This window comes from Myotis nattereri (assembly GCF_964212035.1).
Source record: "Myotis nattereri genome assembly, chromosome: 21".
In the NCBI taxonomy this organism is placed as follows: domain Eukaryota; kingdom Metazoa; phylum Chordata; class Mammalia; order Chiroptera; family Vespertilionidae; genus Myotis; species Myotis nattereri.
In genome coordinates this window covers 3,333,943-3,353,813 of record NC_138097.1, presented here as the reverse complement: position 1 = coordinate 3,353,813, position 19,871 = coordinate 3,333,943, and the positions used below count along the sequence as shown (strand labels likewise).

Here is a 19,871-nt window from a genome sequence, read left to right as displayed (position 1 = left end):
TAAAATTTTTCAACATGAAATTGAGAACAGTAGGTTTACTTTGTCCCAACCTCATGATGATCAGTGGCAAAAGACAGACAAGGGAGGGGGGGACCTGTTTTCACAGATCCTCACTCAGATGCCCACCTGGCTGCGTCCCTTGGGAGCTTAGATTCATCTTAGCTAAGGTGCACCCGTATAAACCCCGGGCCTGGTCACCTCCATGTGGGGGTGAGTCACTGTTATGCCATATGACGAATTGCGGAACCACAGGTTGGGGCCCACTTGGATACCGTAACCTAAGTCGTGGAGCCACACAAAGGAGAGAAGAGGGCAGGCCCTCTCCCTCCACACTTACACACTTTCACCAGACATTCACTCAGAGTTTAAACAATCCACCTGACTAATTGCCTAAGGAAGCCCTATGGCTTCCCGGAAGGTGATCAAGTTCTCCTTTCACTCACTCAGAGTGGGCCTGACTGACTGGGGCCCCACCTTACCGATTCTGTCAAAAAGTCCAGAAGTGTCCATCCACACTCTCCAGATGCCAGCCGGGTCCTGGCTGAGGTCCGGGAGCACCCGGATTCCCCGGTTTAATTCTGCTAAGATCAGCAGGACGCGCCTTTCAGAGGCCTGTCCAGTGCCCCCCGGGCCCCAAACACGGTCCAATAACCGGAGGCCAAAAAGGCCAACCATGGGTTGGTCTTCCAAGTCAGAGAACCAATAACATTACAGAAAAACCCGGAGAAGAACCAAGCAATGCTCTGAGAGTTTGGAGTCACACTTTATTCACCGTGGTGGGCTTAGAGAAAATGAATTCAAATTCTAAGCAGAGCTACAAGCAGAACTTCCCTTTTTATGAAAGAGCCAGCCCTATGTGCACTTAGTGGTTATCTCGCTGGTAGCCTTGAAAACCACACAGCTCTATCCAATTAAAAAATGCACCTGGCATGGCATTGGGCATATCTAGTCTCTGGCCTACAAGGTCAGACAGCTAAGTTTATCTTCCTCATTATTCAAGCAGGCTAGAAAGCAAAGGTATTTTTTTAGAATAAGAGGCCATCTAAAGAATAGCAGAGAGGGGAAAAACCAAAATGGCGGCATAGGTAAACACCAGAAATTGCTGCTTCCCACAAAAAATTCAAAAATACAACTAAAAGACAAAATGGACATCATCCAGAACCACAGGAAGGCTGGCTGAGTGGAAATTCTACATCTAGAAGGAAAGAAAAAAGCACACTGAGACTCAGAGGAGGTGTGGAAGTGCAGAGGTACAGAGGCGCACGCGGCAAGGGCTGGCAACTGAGGACGCGGCTGGCTTTGAATCAGGAGGGAGTCTCAAGCCCCCGACTGCTCTGAACTCCAGTTCCAGGTGAGTCTCTGGGGACCTAGACTCATACGGGGAGAAACTGGACTGTCTGGAAGCGGGCAGAAATCGGAAATCGAGGGTGGCTTTCTCTCAGAGGTACTTGCAGCAATTACTGGGACACTGAGACACCGGGCCTCGTAGGGTAGGACTGAAAAGCAGCCATAGCTGCTTGCTCTGTCCTGTTGATCCCCTGAGACCCCGCCCCACCCAAGCTGTGTGCAGAGGCTTTATGAAAGGCCTGGCCCTTTGCAATCTGAAAATTACCTAACAAACTGCAGCTGGGCCAGACAGACCCAGAACTTCCAAGAGAAGACCAAAGGCCCCACAGCAGCTTCATTGCTCCTGCTGGGTAGCCTCAGGCAGAGGCTAAATTAGCACCTCCTTAGATCCAAGAGCCAGTGTACCCAGTGGTCAGAGTGGAACCATCCAGATTACAACTCCTCAGATCCATAAGGGACATGCTCAGGGGGCAGACTCAGTGAGCACCAAAGCCCCACTGAAGCAAGTCTTGCCTCATAAGGGTGTCTTCAGCACAGAAGTTCTCCCATCATAGACACAGCTGATTCTCACAGCCAATTGGCCTGGAGGTCAATTCCTCCCAGTGATACCTACAACAATCAAGGCTTAACTACAACAAGACTGTGTACAAAGCCCACAAAGGGGTGCACCAAGAGTGTTCACCTCAGGTAACTGGGGAGGCTGAGCCACTGGGCCCTATAGGACACCTAGCACACAAAGCCACTCTATCAACACAGGGAAGCAGCCAAAATGCGGAGACAAAGAAACAGGTCACAAATGACAGAAATGGAGGAAAGCAAATGACTGGATATAGAGTTCAAAACCACACTTTTAAGGTTTTTCAAGAATTTTCTAGAAACCGCCAATAAATTTAGTAAGACCCTCAAAAAGTCTGGTGAGACCGCCGATAAATGTAGTGAGACCCTCAAGAAATCTGGAGAGACCCTCGAGGTTATGAAAAAGGACCAACTAGAAATTAAGCATACACTGACTGTAATAAAGGATATTATGCAGAGTTCCAATAGCAGACTAGAGGATCGCAAGAATCAAGTCAAAGATTTGAAATGCAAAGAAGCAAAAAACACCCAACCCAAAAAGCAAAATGAAAAAAGAATCCAAAAACACGAAGATAGTATAAGGAGCCTCTGGGACAGCTTCAAGGGTACCAACATCCGAATTATAGGGGTGCCAGAAGAAGAAAGAGAACAAGATATTGAAAATCTATTTGAAGAAATAATGACAGAAAACTTCCCCTACCTGGTGAAAGAAATAGACTTACAAGTTCAGGAAGCACAGAGAAACCCAAACAAAAGGAATCCAAAAAGGACCACACCAAGACACATCATAATTAAAATGCCAAGAGCAAAAGACAAAGAGAGAATCTTAAAAGCAGCAAGAGAAAGAAACTCAGTTACCTACAAGGGAGTACCCATACAACTGTCAGCTGATTTCTCAACAGAAACTTTGCAGGCCAGAAGGGAGTGGCAAGAAATATTCAAAGTGATGAATGCCAAGAACCTACAACCAAGATTACTTTATCCAGCAAAGCTATCATTCAGAATTGAAGGTCAGATAAGGAGTTTCACAGATAAGGAAAAGCTAAAAGAGTTTATCACTACCAAACCAGTATTATCTGTAATGCTGAAAGGTATCCTTTAAGAAGAGGAAGAAGAAGAAAAAAAGGGTAAAGATACAAATTATGAACAACAAATACACATCTATCAACAAGTGAATCTAAAAATCAAATGAATAAATAATCTGATGAACAGAATAAACTGGTGTTTATAATAGAATCAGGGGCATAGAAAGGGAGTGGACTGACTATTCTTGGGGGAGAAAGGGGTGTTGGGGATGTGGGAAGAGACTGGACAAAAATCATGCCCTTATGGATGAGGACAATGGGGGAGGGTGGAGGGGTGCTATGGGGGGGAAAAGAGGAACAACTGTAATAATCTGAACAATAAAGATTTAATTTTAAAAAATTAGAAAGAATAGCAGAGAACTCCAAACAGTAGTTTTACCAAATAGGGGTTAGCCTTCTCAATCTCTTTACCTTTCCTTTCCCCTCTCCCTAAAAATGAAATAAAAAGTTAAACAGCATATCCATTTAGATTTGTGGTCCTTGGGAATAATTAAAATAATGCTTTTCACATGTGGGAAAATTCAGAGCTTCATGGAATCTGAAATAGTATCCCAAAAGATCAGTTGCAGACACTTCCCAGAAATCTGTGACCAGTCCCCAAATCCTACAGTTGTCATTTCCCAGTGCCACTGAAGCGCCCCAACACCAATGTTTGCATTGATCAGTCAGTGACTAGGAGCCTAATGCCTTCTGTTGGGCCTGAAAAAGTTAGTTACCCAAAGGACAATGCACCCACTGATGGCTGCGTTTAGCCAATGAGAGCCCAGGACAGGTTTATGTACCAGTGTTGATTGGTTTGGGTATTACCGCTACTTTCTCAAAGTGGTCATTCTGAGCTCTTTGTTCTGTTAACGAAGTCAGAGGCTCCAGTGCTGAGACATCAGAAGCAGCATCCCCTTCGTGCAGTGGTTTGTCTGTAGCTTGATGAGCAGCAACAGCCAGTCTTGAGGCCTCTGTGCCTCCCAGACTCTGTTTTGCTTGCAGAGTTCTACTAGCCTCAGTCCATTTACCCGCCATCCTTGGGTGCTGGTGCCTATCAGGTCTTGAAACCCAGGTCACTGAATCCAGAACAGTGAGTCGCTTGTGGGTGATACATGTTGTGATGGAGGAAAGAGGGTGACAGGCTGCAATGTCACTCTGTAAGGTTTTGGTCGATGTGGCTGAGTTGGGAAGATTCCGGAATCCTAGGCCTGTTTTGTACTTAAGGGCAACAGAGAAAATAAAGCAAATTTTTGAATGAGAAGTTTTCTTTTCATTCTCAGGAACCTAGGACCATGGATGGTGGAGAATAAAAGAGGGACACTGTCTGAAGTAGGGTTCTAAACTCTTCCCAAAGGCTCAGAGGAGGAACAAACTAAAGGGACAGGATACCTTTGAGGACAGGAAGGAGAACTCCTTTGAAAGATAACAAACTAGGCAAGAACGTGCACTGAAGGCTGAAGCCCTGAGGTAATGCAGGCATCTCCAGGTGACTTGGCCTGAGGCTGGCAAACATACTGAGCAGCCTGAGCCCACGGATCCTGGCGGTGGTTGCCAAGTTCTCAACAGACATTTTTCTTTCCACAGATTCCTGCTAGTGCAGAATCGCTTAGGGATACTGATTTGTGCAGCTTATTTCAGGGCCTCACACTCCTGTGGTGTATGAGATAGTGGAGTCCTGGGACTGTCCTGCCACTCTTCCAGTCTTTGGGCCTGGGAACCTTGAACAAACACACCAAGTCCAGAACCCTAAGTCCAGGTCTCGAGTTGTATGAAGTGCTCCCAGATATTGGCAACCTGTGGAATGAGATGCAGGAGGTCCTCCCAGGTAAATGTGCCAAATGTGCAAATGCTTGGAGTAAAGACTGAGTTGGTTTAGGTACATGCAGGCATCCTTTTTTATTTTTCTAAAAAAAAGAGAAGTGGTAACAATGGGACAGGAGTCAGGCCTAGAGGAGCTTTGTAACAACTTGGGATTTGGTTCTCCAGGTGATGGGATCATTGGGATAATTAGAGCAGTGGAGTCAGGTGATCTGACCCAGGTGTCATTAGGCTGTGTCTGCAGCATAATGAACAATATGCCTTTGAGGGAGGTGGTAGGAAGACAACGAAAGAAGTTGCTATGTTGGTCTTGGTGAGTGTGATGGTAACTTGGCCTTGTGGAGGGGAAGTCGCAGTTGCATTCTGGATTAGTATTTTAGGTGTGGACACCTGGATTTTCTAATTTTGTGTTTGGGAAAGAGGAAGGTAATATTCAATAATGAAGTGAAGGTATGAAATTAGCAGCTGGAGGTATGGAATCAACATCAATTGAGATGGAGAAAGTCATAGATTAATGTTTATTGGGGATACAAAAACTTTTATTTTTAATCTGATAAATTATTTCAGAGAGCATTTCATGAGCATCTAGAACTCTGATGAACAGTTCAATATGAAGACTTCTTTAAAAAAAAGGTAGTGGAAAATTTATGGGGGGAGTTCTAGATCAGCTTTTGTGTTTTGTTATGTTTGTGTGTAATTGGATGCTAAATAGTATTTCAAAGATGATGAAACTGGGGTTGGTTCATATTTACTTCTCTAAACTCTTACCATGATTTTTTTGGTTATCATTGGTATGGCCTGGGGAGTTGCAGTCAGTTTGGTGGAATTGCTTAGGGGCATGAGACTCACTGAGCATGGCGTAGAGAGACATAGGTGATGGGACTTGCATGATGAAGACTGTGACTCGTGAAGGGACATTAAGTGCAGCACAGGTGAAGGTGGGCTCTGGATGTCTGAGATCTGATGTGGTTCTCAATAGATGAGGTTGAACTAAAAACCAATCAGGGAGGGAGGGCTTTTTTTTTTTTTAAGTTTATAATGGTCTTTATTATCCATAAATGAGTGAGGTCATGTGGTATTTTTCCTTCATTGACTGGCTTATTTCACTTAGCATAATGCTCTCCAGTTCCATCCATGCTGTTGCAAATGGTAAGAGTTCCTTCTTTTTTACAGCAGCATAGTATTCCATCGTGTAGATGTACCACAGTTTTCTAATCCATTCATCTACTGATGGGCACTTAGGCTGTTTCCAGATCTTAGCTATGGTGAATTGTGCTGCTATGAACATAGGGGTGCACATATCCTTTCTGATTGGTGTTTCTGGTTTCTTGGGATATATTCCTAGAAGTGGGATCACAGGGTCAAATGGGAGTTCCATTTTTAGTTTTTTGAGGAAACTCCATACTGTCTTCCGTAGTGGCTGCACCAGTCTGCATTCCCACCAGCAGTGCACGAGGGTTCCTTTTTCTCCAAATCCTCTCCAAAACTTGTCATTTCTTGATTTGTTGATGATAGCCAGTCTGACAGGTGTGAGATGGTACCTCACTGTTGTTTTGATTTGCATCTCTAGGATGATTAGTGACTCTGAGCATGTTTTCATATGTCTCTTGGCTTTCTGAATGTCCTCTTTTGAAAGGTGTCTATTTAGATCCTTTGCCCATTTTTTGATTGGATTGTTTATCTTCCTTTTGGTAAGTTGTATGAGTTCCCCATAAATTTTGGAGATTAGGCCCTTATCAGATATGACATTGGCAAATATGTTTTCCCACACAGTGGGTTTTCTTGTTGTTTTGTTGATGGTTTCTTTTGCTGTGCAGAAGCTTTTTATTTTGATGTAGTCCCATTTGTTCATTTTCTCTTTAGTTTCAAGTGCCCTAGGAGCTGTATCAGTGAAGAAATTGATTCGGCATATGTCTGAGATTTTATTGCCTTTGGATTCTTCTAGAATTTTTATAGTTTCTTGTCGTATACTTAAGTCCTTTATCCATTTTAAGTTTATTTTTGTATGGTGTAAGTTGGTGGTCTAGCTTCATTTTCTTGCATATATCTGTCCAATTTTCCCAACACCGTTTATTGAAGAGACTATCTTGACTCCATTGTATGTTCTTGCCTCCTTTGTCAAATATTAATTGAGCATATTGGTTCGGGCCGATTTCTGGGCTCTCTATTCTATTCCATTGATCTATATGTCTGTTCTTGTGCCAGTACCAGGCAGTTTTGAGAACAGTGGCTTTGTAATACAGCTTGATATCTGGTATTGAGATGCCACCTACTTTGTTCTTTCTCAGGATCACTGCAGCTATTCGGGGTCTTTTTTTATTCCAGATGAATTTTTGGAGAGTTCGTTCTAGATCTGTGAAGTATGCCGTTGGTATTTTAATGGGAAGTGCATTGAATTTATAGATTGCTTTGGGTTGTATGGACATTTTAATGATGTTGATTCTACCAATCCATGAACACAGTATGTTCTTCCATCTGTTTATGTCTTCCTCTATCTCTTTTTTCAATGTCCTGTAGTTTTCTGAGTAGAGGTCTTTCACCTCTTTAGTTAAGTTTATTCCTACATAGCTTAATCTTTTTGGTGCGATGGTAAATGGGGTTGTATTTTTAGTTTCTCTTTCTGAAAGTTCACTATTGGTGTATAGAAATGCCTCAGATTTCTTGGGGTTAATTTTGTATCCTGCTACATTGCCAAATTCGTGTATTAAGTCTAGTAGCTTTTTGATAGAGTCTCTAGGGTTTTGTATGTATAATATCATGTCGTCTGCAAATAAGGACAGTTTTACTTCCTCTTTTCCAATTTGGATGCCTTTTATTTCTTCTTCTTGCCGAATTGCAATGGCTAATACTTCCAGGACTATGTTGAACAGGAGTGGTGAGAGTGGGCATCCCTGTCTTGTTCCTGTCCTTAGGGGAAATGGTCTTAGTTTTTGTCCATTGAGTATGATGTTGGCTGTGGGCCTGTCATATATGGCTTTTATTATGTTGAGGTATGATCCTTCTACTCCCACCTTGCTGAGAGTTTTTATCAAAAATGGGTGTTGGATTTTGTCAAATGCTTTTTCTGCATCAATTGATATGACCATGTGGTTTTTTTCTTTCAATTTGTTTATGTGATGTATCACGTTTATTGATTTGTGGATATTGTACCATCCTTGCATCCCTGGGATAAATCCTACTTGGTCATGGTGTATGATCTTTCTGATGTACTGCTGGATCCGATTTGCTAAGATTTTGTTGAGGATTTTGGCATCTATGTTCATGAGGGATATTGGCCTGTAATTCTCTTTCATTGTGTTGTCTTTACCTGGTTTTGGTATTAGGGTGATGCTGGCTTCATAGAATGAGCTTGGAAGTGTTCCTTCCTCTTGAATTTTTTGTAGTAGGCTGAGGAGGATAGGTTTTAGTTCTTCCTTGAATGTTTGGTAAAACTCCCCAGTGAATCCGTCTGGTCCTAGGCTTTTGTTTGCTTCTGGAAGCTTCCATAGTTATTGGCCTGTTGAGATTTTTAGGTTCTTCCTGATTGAGTTTTGGAATGTTGTATTTTTCTAGGAATTTGTCCATTTCCTCCAGGTTGTCTAGTTTGTTGGAGTAGAGCTGTCCATAGTATTTTTTAACAATCATTTGTATTTCTGTGGGGTCTGTTGTTATTTCTCCTCTATCGTTTCTGATTTTGTTTATTTGGGTCCTTTCTCTTTGCTTCTTGGTGAGCCTGGCTAGAGGTTTGTCAATCTTGTTTATCCTTTCAAAGAACCAGCTCTTGGTTTCATTGATTTTCTGTATTTTTTTTTTGGTCTCTATGTCATTTATTTCTGCTCTAATCTTTATTATCTCCTTCCTTCTGCTCACTCTGGGGTTTTCTTGTTGCTCTCTTTGTAATTCTTTGAGTTGTAGAGTTAGATGATTTACTACCATTTTTTCTTGTTTTTTGATTAGGCCTGTAGAGCTATAAACTTCCCTCTCAGGACTGCTTTCATTGCGTCCCATAGGTTTTGGATTGTTGTGTTTTCATTGTCATTATTTTCCAGGATGTTTTTAATTTTTTCTTTGATCTCATGGTAACACAATCAATATTTAATAACATGCTATTCAGCTTCCAAGTGTTTGAGGATTTTCTGTTGTTTTAATTGTAGTTTATTTCTAATATTATGCTATCGTGGTCTGAGATGATGCTTGGTATGATTTCAAGCTTCTTGTATTTGGGTAGACTTTGTTTGTGACCCAATATGTGGTCTATTTTTTAATGTGTCTTATGAACCCTTGAGTAGAATGTATATTCCGTGGCTTTGGGGTGAAGCGTTCTGAAGATGTCAATTAAGTCCATCTGATCTAGTGAGTCATTTAGAATTGCTATTTCTTTGCTGAGTGTTTATCTAGAGGATTTATCCAGTGCTGTCAGTGGTGTATTAAAGTCCCCTACTATGATTGTATTGTTGTCGATCTCTCCTTTGATATCTTCCAGGAGTTTTTTTATGTATTTGGGTGCTCCTGCATTGGGTGCATATATGTTTACCAGGGTTATATCTTCTTGTTGTATTGATCCCTTTAGTATTATGAAGTGGCCTTCCTTATCTCTTGTTATGGCCTTCATTTTGAGGTCTATTTTGTCTGATATAAGTATTGCTACCCCAGCTTTCTTTTCCTTTCCATTTACCTGAAAGATATTTTTCCATCCCTTCACTTTCAGTCTGTGTGAGTCCCTTCTAATGAGGTGGGTCTCTTGTAGACAGCAAATGTATGGGTCATGTTTTTTTATCCATTCAGCCACTCGATGTCTTTTGGTTGGAGCATTTAGTCCGTTTACGTTTAAAGTTATTATTGAAAGGTATTTGTAGCCATTTCTTTTTTTGTGTGTGGCTGTTTTCTTTCTGAGCTTTTTGGTTCTTCTTATTATACCAGTCCCTTTGGCATTTCTTACATTGCTGGCTTGGTGGTGATAAACTCCCTTAGCCTTTTTTTGTCTGTGAAGCTTCTTATTTCCCCTTCAATTTTGAATGATAGCCTGGCTGGATAGACTATTCTTGGATTCAGTCCTTTGCTTTGCATCACTTTGTTGATTTCTGTCCATTCTTTTCTGGCCTGATGTGTTTCTGTTGAGAAATCATTTGATAATCTAATGGGAGATCCCTTGTATGTAACTTTCCATCTCTCTCTTGCAGGCTGTAAGATTCTGTCTTTTTCCTGAACATTTGCCATGGTAATTATGATGTGTCTTGCTGTGGGTCTTTTTGGGTTCACCTTGTTTGGGGCTCTCTGTGCTTGTGTGACTTTTTTCTTCCCCACCTCAGGGAAGTTTTCTGATATTATTTCTTCGAATAGGTTTTCTAATGCTTGTTCCTCTTTCTGTTGTTCTGGCATCCCTATTATTCATATGCTGTTTCATTTCATGTTGTCCCAAAGGTCCCTTAGGCTCTCCTCCTGTCTTTTAATTTTTTGCTCCAAGTGCAGTACAGTTTGGGTGTGTTTTGCTTCCTTGTCTTCTAATTCACTAATTAAGTCCTCCGCTTCTCCTTGTCTACTGTTGATATTTTCAATGGTGTTTTTTATTGCAGCTATATCACTCTTCATTTCTTCTTGGGTCTTACTTAAGTTGTTGATTTTTTCATCTGTTTCTTCTTGCTTCTTGCATAAGTAGTTGATTTTTTCATCTGTTTCTTCTTGCTTCTTGTATATGTTGTTGATTTTTTCCTCCATTGGGTTTAAGCACTCTAGGACCCTTATTCTGAATTCTTTTTCTGTCATGCTGCATGCCTTGGTTTCACTTAGCTGCTTTTCTGGTGAGTCCTCCTTTTCTTTCCTTTGGGGGTTTCTGTGTCTACCCATGTTTGATCTCACTGACATATCTAGACGTTGAGTCGTTCAGTGGCTGCTCCCTGGGTGGCAGTGGCTCCTTGGGCTGTGGTTGCTCCTCGGGTGGTTGCGGTAGCAGCTGCTCCTCAGTTGGCAGCAGCTCCTCTGGTGGGTGCTGTTCACAGCTTTGGTGGCTCTTCTGGCTGGTGGGGGGAGGCTTCACGTACAGCTGCTGATCCTCAGAGGGTGTGGTGATCAGGAGGCTGCTGTTGCTTGGATCTGCTGTGTTGATTTAAGGGCACATAATACAACACAACAAGGCACACGTACCAGGCACTGAACACAAATATATTCACAATATTAATAACCTCAAATAAAGGTGACTGCCCGAATTAAGAGTATTAGGGTATAAGGAAGAAAGAAGAGAAAAAGATAAAAGAGAAAAAAGAAAAGATAAGAAAGAGAAAAAAGGATGAAAATAGAATGGAGAACACTAATCCCAAAATAAAATAAATCCCAAAATAAAATAAAGAGAAAATAAAATGGTATTTTAAAAAATGGTAAAATGGTAGCAGTAATAATACTGGTTTAAAAAAATATATAGTAATTAAAAGGGTAAAATCAGGTGATGGAAAAAGCAGAAAAAGAAGAAAAAGAAATTGGTTTCTTAGTTAAAAGGTGAAAAAAAGAAAAAAAAATTGCAGTAGTGAAGGTCCTTCGGTTCTTCTACTCTTCAGTCTGGCTCGCCTTGGTCTTTCCAGGTATTCAGGAGGGTGTTGAATTTCACTGCAATACACTGTTCCTCGGTGTTGTAAACCACAGTCCTGATTTTAAAGCAGGCCGTATTTGTGTCCCAGACTGCCTTAATTTGTATTTAGCTAAGAGTCAGTTTGTGGCTCAGCCTCTGGGTGGCAGTGTTTTTGGGTTGGCCTCTGAGGCTATATGGCTTCTCTATCCAGAAGCAAGGGTTTATTTTTTCTATTGCACTTAAAACTGGTTTGGGGAGGTCAACTCCCCAGAGCTGGTTCTTTAATCGTTACCCTGCTCTCAGGGAGGGAGGGCTTTATATAAGGATTCAAGGCTGCTTCTATGAGTGTGGACTACCAAAGTTGACGAAGTACTTCATCCATTTTGAATTGACCAGGCATTCATTCTCTGGGCCACAACATGCCAAATAACGAGTACGAGGTTAAGAATATGATTATGGGGGAGAGGGCTATGGGAGTGCAGGTGTGAGAGAGTTGTGCTAAAAAGACTAATGTGCACTTGGAAAGGGTATGTTAGCTCATGACAGTAGGGTCTTTACATTGACTAAAGAGTGAATGAGGAGAACCAAGATGGCGGCATAGGTTAACGCCGGAGTTTGCTGCTTTGAACAACTACTTCAAAAGTAAAACTAGCCGAAACCGGTTTGGCTCAGTGTATAGAGCGTCGGCCTGCGGACTGAGAGGTCCCAGGTTCGATTCCGGTCAGGGGCATGTGCCTGGGTTGTGGGCACATCCCCGGTGGGAGATGTGCAGGAGGCGGCTGATCGATGTTTCTCTCTCATCGATGTTTCTGGCTTTCTATCTCTCTCCCTTCCTCTCTGTGAAAAATCAATAAAATATATTTAAAAAAAAAAAAAAAAAAAAGTAAAACTAAAAGACGGAACGGACATCACCCAGAACCACTGGAACACTGGCTGAGTGGAAGTCCTACAACTAGGAGGAAAGAGAAACGCATACGGACACTCAGAGGAGGCGCAGTGCTGAAGTCAAATTCTGAGGTGCGGAGTGCGCGGAGCGGGCTGGCGGCGGAGGGTGCGGTTGGCGTTTTCAATCGGGAGGGAGTCACAGACTCTGAGCTCCAGATCCGGGCGAGTCTTTAGGGACCCAGACTCAAACGGGAGAAGCGGGACTGCCTGGCTTCGGTCAGAGCGAGTGCAGCTTTCTCTCCGAGCTTTGCAGCGGGTGCTGGGACTCAGAGAGGCAGAGTCCCTGGGGACAGGACTGAGAGCCGCCATAACTGCTCTCTCCAGCCCACCCTGTTGATCCTGTGCGACCCGCCCCGCCCAAGCCCTGCACAGAGGCATTTGCCGGATAGCCTCAGGCAAACGCCAGATTAGCACCTCCCTAGAGGACAGAAGTTCTCTCACTGCTGACACAGCTGATTCTCATAGCCACTTGGCCTGGAGGTCAAACCCTCCCTGGAATTAGCTACAACAATCAAGATTTAACTATAAGACCACGAACAAAGACCACTAGGGGGTGCACCAAGGAAGCATAACAAAATGCGGAGACAAAGAAACAGGACAAAATTGTCAATGGAAGATCTAGAGTTCAGAACCACACTTTTAAGGTCTCTCAAGAACTGTTTAGAAGCCGCCAATAAACTTAATGAGATCTACAAGAAAACTAATGAGACCCTCGATGCTTTGTTGGGGAACCAACTAGAAATTAAGCATACACTGACTGAAATAAAGAATATTATACATACTCCCGACAGCAGAACAGAGGAGCGCAAGAATCAAGTCAATGATTTGAAATGCGAGGAAGCAAAAAACACCCAACCGGAAAAGCAAAATGAAAAAAGAATCCAAAAATGCGAGGATAGTGTAAGGAGCCTCTGGGACAGCTTCAGGCGTACCAACATCAGAATTATAGGGGTGCCAGAAGATGAGAGAGACCAAGATATTGAAAACCTATTTGAAGAAATAATGACAGAAAACTTCCCCCACCTGGTGAAAGAAATGGACTTACAGGTCCAAGAAGCGCGGAGAACCCCAAACAAAAGGAATCCAAAGAGGACCACACCAAGACACATCATAATTAAAATGCCAAGAGCAAAAGATAAAGAGAGAATCTTAAAAACAGCAAGAGAAAGAAACTCAGTTACCTACAAGGGAATACCCATACGACTGTCAGCTGATTTCTCAACAGAAACTTTGCAGGCCAGAAGGGAGTGGCAAGAAATATTCAAAGTGATGAATACCAAGAACCTACAACCAAGATTACTTTATCCAGCAAAGCTATCATTCAGAATGGAAGGTCAGATAAAGAGCTTCACAGATAAGGAAAAGCTAAAGGAGTTCATCACCACCAAACTAGGATTATATGAAATGCTGAAAGGTATCCTTTAAGAAGAGGAAGAAGAAGAAAAAGGTAAAGATACAAATTATGAACAACAAATATGCATCTATCAACAAGTGAATCTAAGAATCAAGTGAATAAATAATCCGATGAACAGAATGAACTGGTGATTATAATAGAATCAGGGACATAGAAAGGGAATCGACTGACTATTCTTGGGGGGGAAAGGGGTGTGGGAGATGCGGGAAGAGACTGGACAAAAATCGTGCACCTATGGATGAGGACAGTGGGTGGGGAGTGAGGGCGGAGGGTGGGGCGGGAACTGGGAGGAGGGGAGTTATGGGGGGAAAAAAGAGGAACAAATGTAATAATCTGAACAATAAAGATTTAATTAAAAAAAAAAGAGTGAATGAAAGGTGAATCCATTTTTGGTGGTGCTTGGCTGATATAATAAGTGGAATTTTAGTGTAATTGTCTGAAAAGAGGAGTGTTGCCATGCTACATGCAATATGCAGAGCTTAGGTGTCATGTATGTGCACACCTGTCAGTTGTTGAGGGCTGATACAGTGATCATTAGGAATATGATAGCATACATCAGTGTCACCTGGGCTTGAAAATCTCCACTGGCATTAGGAAGGCAGAGGGTAGGAGAGAAATACGTTACAGAATGGTGATTTAGAATTTTGGGAAAGAGGTGATTAGGACAAAACCTGGCCTCATTACAATGTATTTGTTTTCTTTGAAGTTGTGACTCTGGGAAATAGGCTGTGTGAGAGGAGCATGTTTCAAAGAACTATATTTCAAAGAATTAGTGCAAAGTGATGGACTCAGCATCCTGGAATTGAGTTCCAAATAGTGAAGTGTGATGCCATGCTTTTCTGGGTCTTGGAGGACAATCTGGGGCACTTCAAGGGAATGCCTGATAAAACCAATGACAAATCATTCACACTCTCTTCATGGCCAAAATCTCTCCCTACCTTATGTTGGGGACATCAACCGTATTGATAAGAGGAAGTATGGCCTACATGTGAGGCCCAGAACTCAGATATCTTCTAATCTGCTTATCAGCCTTTATTGTTGTGGGAAGACAAAGTATCAGTTGGAACATAAGAAGAGAGTTACTTTGATGGGACGGAGGCCTGACACCTCCTTTGATGAAGGTAATAGAGGGAGAGATGTGGAGGGATGGATGTGGAAAGTGGGGAGTATGATAAACATAAAATCATAGGAGAGATGCTGATCATGGGTCACGTGTCCCCATTATAACAGGATATGAATTTTGAGGACGTGGCCATTGCCTTCTCTCAGGAGGAGTGGGGGCTCCTTGATGAGGATCAGAGACATCTATACTGCGATGTGATGCTGGAAGTTTTTGCACTTGTATCATCTGTAGGTAAGACTTTCACATTCTCCTACTGTCCTGAGGTGATGGCCTCTCTACCTTTTTTCTCCAGATGTAACTTTTCCCTCCCACAGCCAAACCAGGGGCTCTGCCAATTTTCCCCACATTCTTGTAAAATGTGCTCAGTGCCTCAGAGTGTGTAGGAAGTATGTAGAAGTCCCCAGTCTTGGAGACAGTTTAATGGGACCCAACTTAACTTCCATTTCCTGGGAGAGTGACTATGTCTAGATCCCTGGCTTCCACTTCTGCACCCTTCCTCCTGCTAAAGATCCTTGGTGACTGCCTGTGCCTGGTTATGGTCTTTATTTACACGAACCATGGGCAGTTCTTGTGAGACTCTCTTTCCATTCTTTGTAATATTCAGTTCCCCAAATACTGTTGCATGCTGAGCTGCCCTGGGCCAGTGCTGGCTGCTCACCTCTGTTATCTTTCATTAATACTTGGAATATTTAGGTTTTACGTAATTTTACAGTGGAAGTGCAGGGAGAACCCTGGTTTTTTTACAAGGTGAACATGCAGGATGATCTCAGAGGAGGCCTGGCCCGGTTGAGTGGCAAATGGGGAAAAGATAACATTTTGCATCACCTTTCTCCCTGCAAGGCTTTCTCTGCATTATTCTCCAACATTGACCTGCACATGTGTTATAAGGTGCACATACATGCTTAAGTAGACCTCAAACACAAGCTATTCATTTATTGAATTTTACTTGGAATAAGATGTAACCAACATTCTACACAGCTTGCTCATGTCACTAGCAGAGAAGCCCTGCTGAATGCTGTTAGCAGAAGAATGAGTGTGTGATCCCTCTTGTGTTCCATGTAGTGCCTGCCATGTTTGTATCATATTTCATTTGAGGTTTTTGATCTTCAGTAGCCCATAACTTCATAGCAGCATCTTGTCAATCCTTCTTGCAAATCTTTTATTTTCAGCCAGTTGCATGAAGCCAAGGTAACGTGTGCAACACACTTTTGTAATTGAATTTCCCCCGTCACCACAGTCAACATTCATTTTCTCATCATTTTTTGTTTTTCAGGTTGTTGGCATAAAACAGAAAAGGAGGACGCCTGTTCTGCTGAGAGTGTTTCTGTACAAGGAGAGTCAAAATTCATGGCTTCTAAGACAGCTACAGCAACCCAGAGGACCCGTCTCTGTAAACAGTGTTTCTCAGTTTTAAAAGTTATTCTGCACCTGACTGAGTCACAAGCAGCATGCATTGAGCAGAAAGCCTTCTTCAGTGACAAATCTGTGAGAGACTTCTGTTCCAATGTAAACCATCACCAGCAACAGAGGGATACCCGTGGAGAGAAGCCCTGGGAAGAAGCTATAGATGGGGCCTCCTTTGTGACCAGCTGCACCTTCTACTTATCAGAGGTGCCTTCAACCACTAGGGAAGCTGGGAAAGACTGGCCAGCCAGCTCAGGATTGTTGCAGTCCCAGGCAACTCTTAATACCGAGGAGCCTCACAGTGGCAGTGAGATTTCACAGAAATTTCTCAGTGGAAAAAGTCATCAACAGTGTAGCAAACGTGAAAATGCTGCAAGCCACAGACATAAATTTGTTCAATATCAGGATGTCTGCTCTGGTGAAGTGAAATATGAGTGTAACAAATGTGGAAAAGTTTTTAGATGTATTATTAACATCAATCAACATAGGGGAGGTCACACTGGAGAAAAGTCCTATGAGTGTAGTAATTGTGGTAAGTCATTCAGCAAAAGCTATAATCTCATTGAACATCAGAAAATTCACACTGGAGAAAAACCTTATGAGTGTAGTGAATGTGGGAAATCTTTTAGGTACAATAGTCACCTCCTTAATCACAAAAGAGTTCACACTGGGGAAAAGCCGTATAAATGTAGTGAGTGTGGGAAGTCCTTCAGTCATAACTCTAACCTCATTAAACACCACAGAGTTCACACTGGAGAAAAGCCATATGAGTGCAGTGATTGTGGGAAGTTCTTCACTCAAAGCACTAACCTCAGTCAACACCACAGAGTTCACACTGGGGAAAAGCCATATGAGTGTAGTGATTGTGGGAAGTCCTTCAGTCAAAGCTCTAACCTTAGTCAACACCACAGAGTTCACGCTGGAGAAAAGCTGTATCAATGTAGTGATTGAGGGAAGTCCTTCAGTCAAAGCTCTAACCTCATTCAACATCACAGTTCACACTGGAGAAAAACATTTTGAATGTAGTGGATATGGGAAATCTTTTAGGTACAATAATCACCTCCTTAAACAGAAAAGAGTTCACACTGGAGAAAAACCTTTTGAGTCTAGTGCAGGGGTGGGCAAACTTTTTGACTTAAGGGCCACAATGGGTTCTTAAACTGGACCAGAGGGCCGGAACAAAAGCATGGATGGAGTGTTTGTGTGAACTAATATAAATTCAAAGTAAACATCATTACATAAAAGGGTATGGTCTTTTTTTTTTTTTTTAGTTTTATTCATTTCAAGCAGGCCGGATCCGGCCCGCGGGCCATAGTTTGCCCACGGCTGGTCTAGTGTATGTGGGAAATATTTTAGCCACAAACATAGTCTGGTCACACACCTGAGAGTTCACACTGGAGAAAAGCTTTAAATGTCCAGATCATATTTCATCTTTCTCACTCAGAATGAAAACACTGAAGGAGATTCTTTGGGACCCATTTACCAAATATAAACTCCTTTTGTCAAAACATACACTCTGCTAAATTCTTTATAAGCTTCAAGTACAAGTGAGGCTTGAAGGATCTGCATTTGCCAACCTGCCCAGACCTAATACCCGATTGATGTCACTGCATGTATTTGTGGCTGAAACAATTTCACTTCTACCACCTGAAGAATGTGCATTGGTAACATCACCTGTGTGCTCAGGGGAAATATATTCTGTGTTCTCACTTGTACTTGAGGAAATTATGATTATTATGACCTCTTAGCAGTATCTTCATTCCTTTATCTCTGACTAGGGAATGCACCTGACCCAGGGTTCATCCAGAGCACCTGTCCTCAGCTAAGAAGTGCTACTTCTGACAGGGACATTGTGGTTCTCACATTAGCTGTGATGAATTATTTCAGGTTCTAATTCACCAACCTGCAAACTGCTTGCTATCCTCTGCTCCTTTTATGTTTTTGTAAAGTTGTTTTTTTCTTTTATACCTTTAATTCATTGGTTCTACTCACTGCCTGGGATGATTGGAATGGAAAGTTGTGATCTTTCAGCATGGAGAGATAAATGGATATGGTGTGGTCCCAAACTTTTGTGCTTTGGAAGTCATAGCATGATAGCAGTAAATTCCTCTTTGTCTAATATTGGCTAATTTTGTATTGCTGACCAAGGCCTTAAATGAAAGTGTACATGACTTTTTGTTTTTAATTTGAAGTTTGGTGTCTCCATTATTGGTGAGGTCAATGGTCATCCTAAAGAGGAGGCCTTTGTTGTGCTTATACAAACAATATGAATTATGATCTCTGTTCACAGTATCCTATATAATAAAAGGCTAATATGCAAATTATCCCCTTGGGAGTTCAACTGCTCGCTATGACATTCACTGACCACCAGGGGGCGGCTCAGAATGAAGGAAGGCCCCCAGCTGGCAGCCAGGAGAAGGAAGGCCCCGGCCAGTGATCTGAAGGCCCCAATCGGCCCTGATTTCCAGCCAGTTCTAGGGACCCTACCTGTGCACGAATTTCATGCACTGGGCCTCTAGTGTATTATATAAGTTTCAGCAATGTTTAGAGAACTACTCTATACATGCTCCAAAGAGGTCATGTGCCATGATGTATGAAATTCCATAGACTGTTGTCACTTGTAATACTCTGAGGTGGAATTAGTATTGGGACAGAAACACTGTTTTCATGGAAATGGGAGAGACTTTAGTTAAATGAGATGAAAAGTGCCTCTTCTGGACATAAATCCAAAATTATTCCAGGGCCTCTGGCTTGTATGATCATTTAGGACATTTTGAGGACCTCCATAACTATTTCCTGTAGCTGAAGCCACTGGCAGAAAAAATAATATAAAAGTGGTGTGGATTCCCCTGGCCCCTATAGGGTGTCCACCTCAAGGTTGTTGCTCAACAGGCAAGAACTCAAAGATAGAGGAAGGATCATCCTATAATCAATCCCAGTTTGTGTCTGTTGTAACCACTCAGCACTCCTGTTGGTTCTGATGGCAATAGTCTACACTGCTTGCCAGTATTTCCTGCCACTGAGACAAGGCTCTTCCTCCCAGAATAGGAAAACTGACATGCAACAAACTGCCCTTTTCTAATGTGTTCTATTTGGTGAGCTTTGATGTACATATAAAGCTGTGAAACCATCAAACATGAAACAAACTTATCTGTCAGCAATATACACGGTGGAGCAAAAATAGATTTACAATTTTGAGCACCCAAAAAACAGAGTTTATTCTTTTATATATATATATATATTTTATTGATTTTTTACAGAGAAGAAGGGAGAGAGATAGTTAGAAACATCGATGAGAGAGAAACATCGACCAGCTGCCTCCTGCACATCTCCTACTGGGGATGTGCCCGCAAACCAGGTACATGCCCTTGACCGGAATCGAACCTGGGACCTTTCAGTCCGCAGGCCGACGCTCTATCCACTGAGCCAAACTGGTTTCGGCAGTTTATTCTTTTTAAAAAATATTTTAAACATTACTTATATTGTTTCTTTTAGGGAAATGGAAGGGAGGTGAATGAGAGAAGCATCTATATGAAAGAGATACATTAATCAGCTGCCTCCTGCTCTCCCCTACTGGGGTTTGAGGAGGGCATGTGCCCTGACCTGTTCTAGTGATCTTTAAGTGTCGGGGTGATGCCC

At 42.3% G+C, this 19,871-nt stretch overlaps 1 protein-coding gene across 2 annotated transcripts in view; it reads left to right on the top strand.

The window, feature by feature from the left end:
- LOC308535770 (zinc finger protein 551-like) overlaps window positions 1-19,018 on the top strand; it is a 28,248-nt gene extending 9,230 nt beyond the window's left edge. The window contains exons 1-3 of one of the 2 annotated variants that reach the window (XM_081114777.1): window positions 6,505-11,916; window positions 14,071-15,059; window positions 16,102-19,018. In XM_081114777.1, the coding sequence (XP_080970903.1) occupies window positions 14,939-15,059; window positions 16,102-17,183 (1,203 nt within the window). In that variant the 5' untranslated portion in view covers window positions 6,505-11,916; window positions 14,071-14,938 and the 3' untranslated portion in view covers window positions 17,184-19,018. Of the gene's footprint in view, window positions 1-6,504; window positions 11,917-14,070; window positions 15,060-16,101 lie in introns of those variants that run through there. The other variant, XM_081114776.1, reaches the window with a different exon arrangement.
- The last annotated feature ends 853 nt before the right edge of the window (window positions 19,019-19,871 follow it).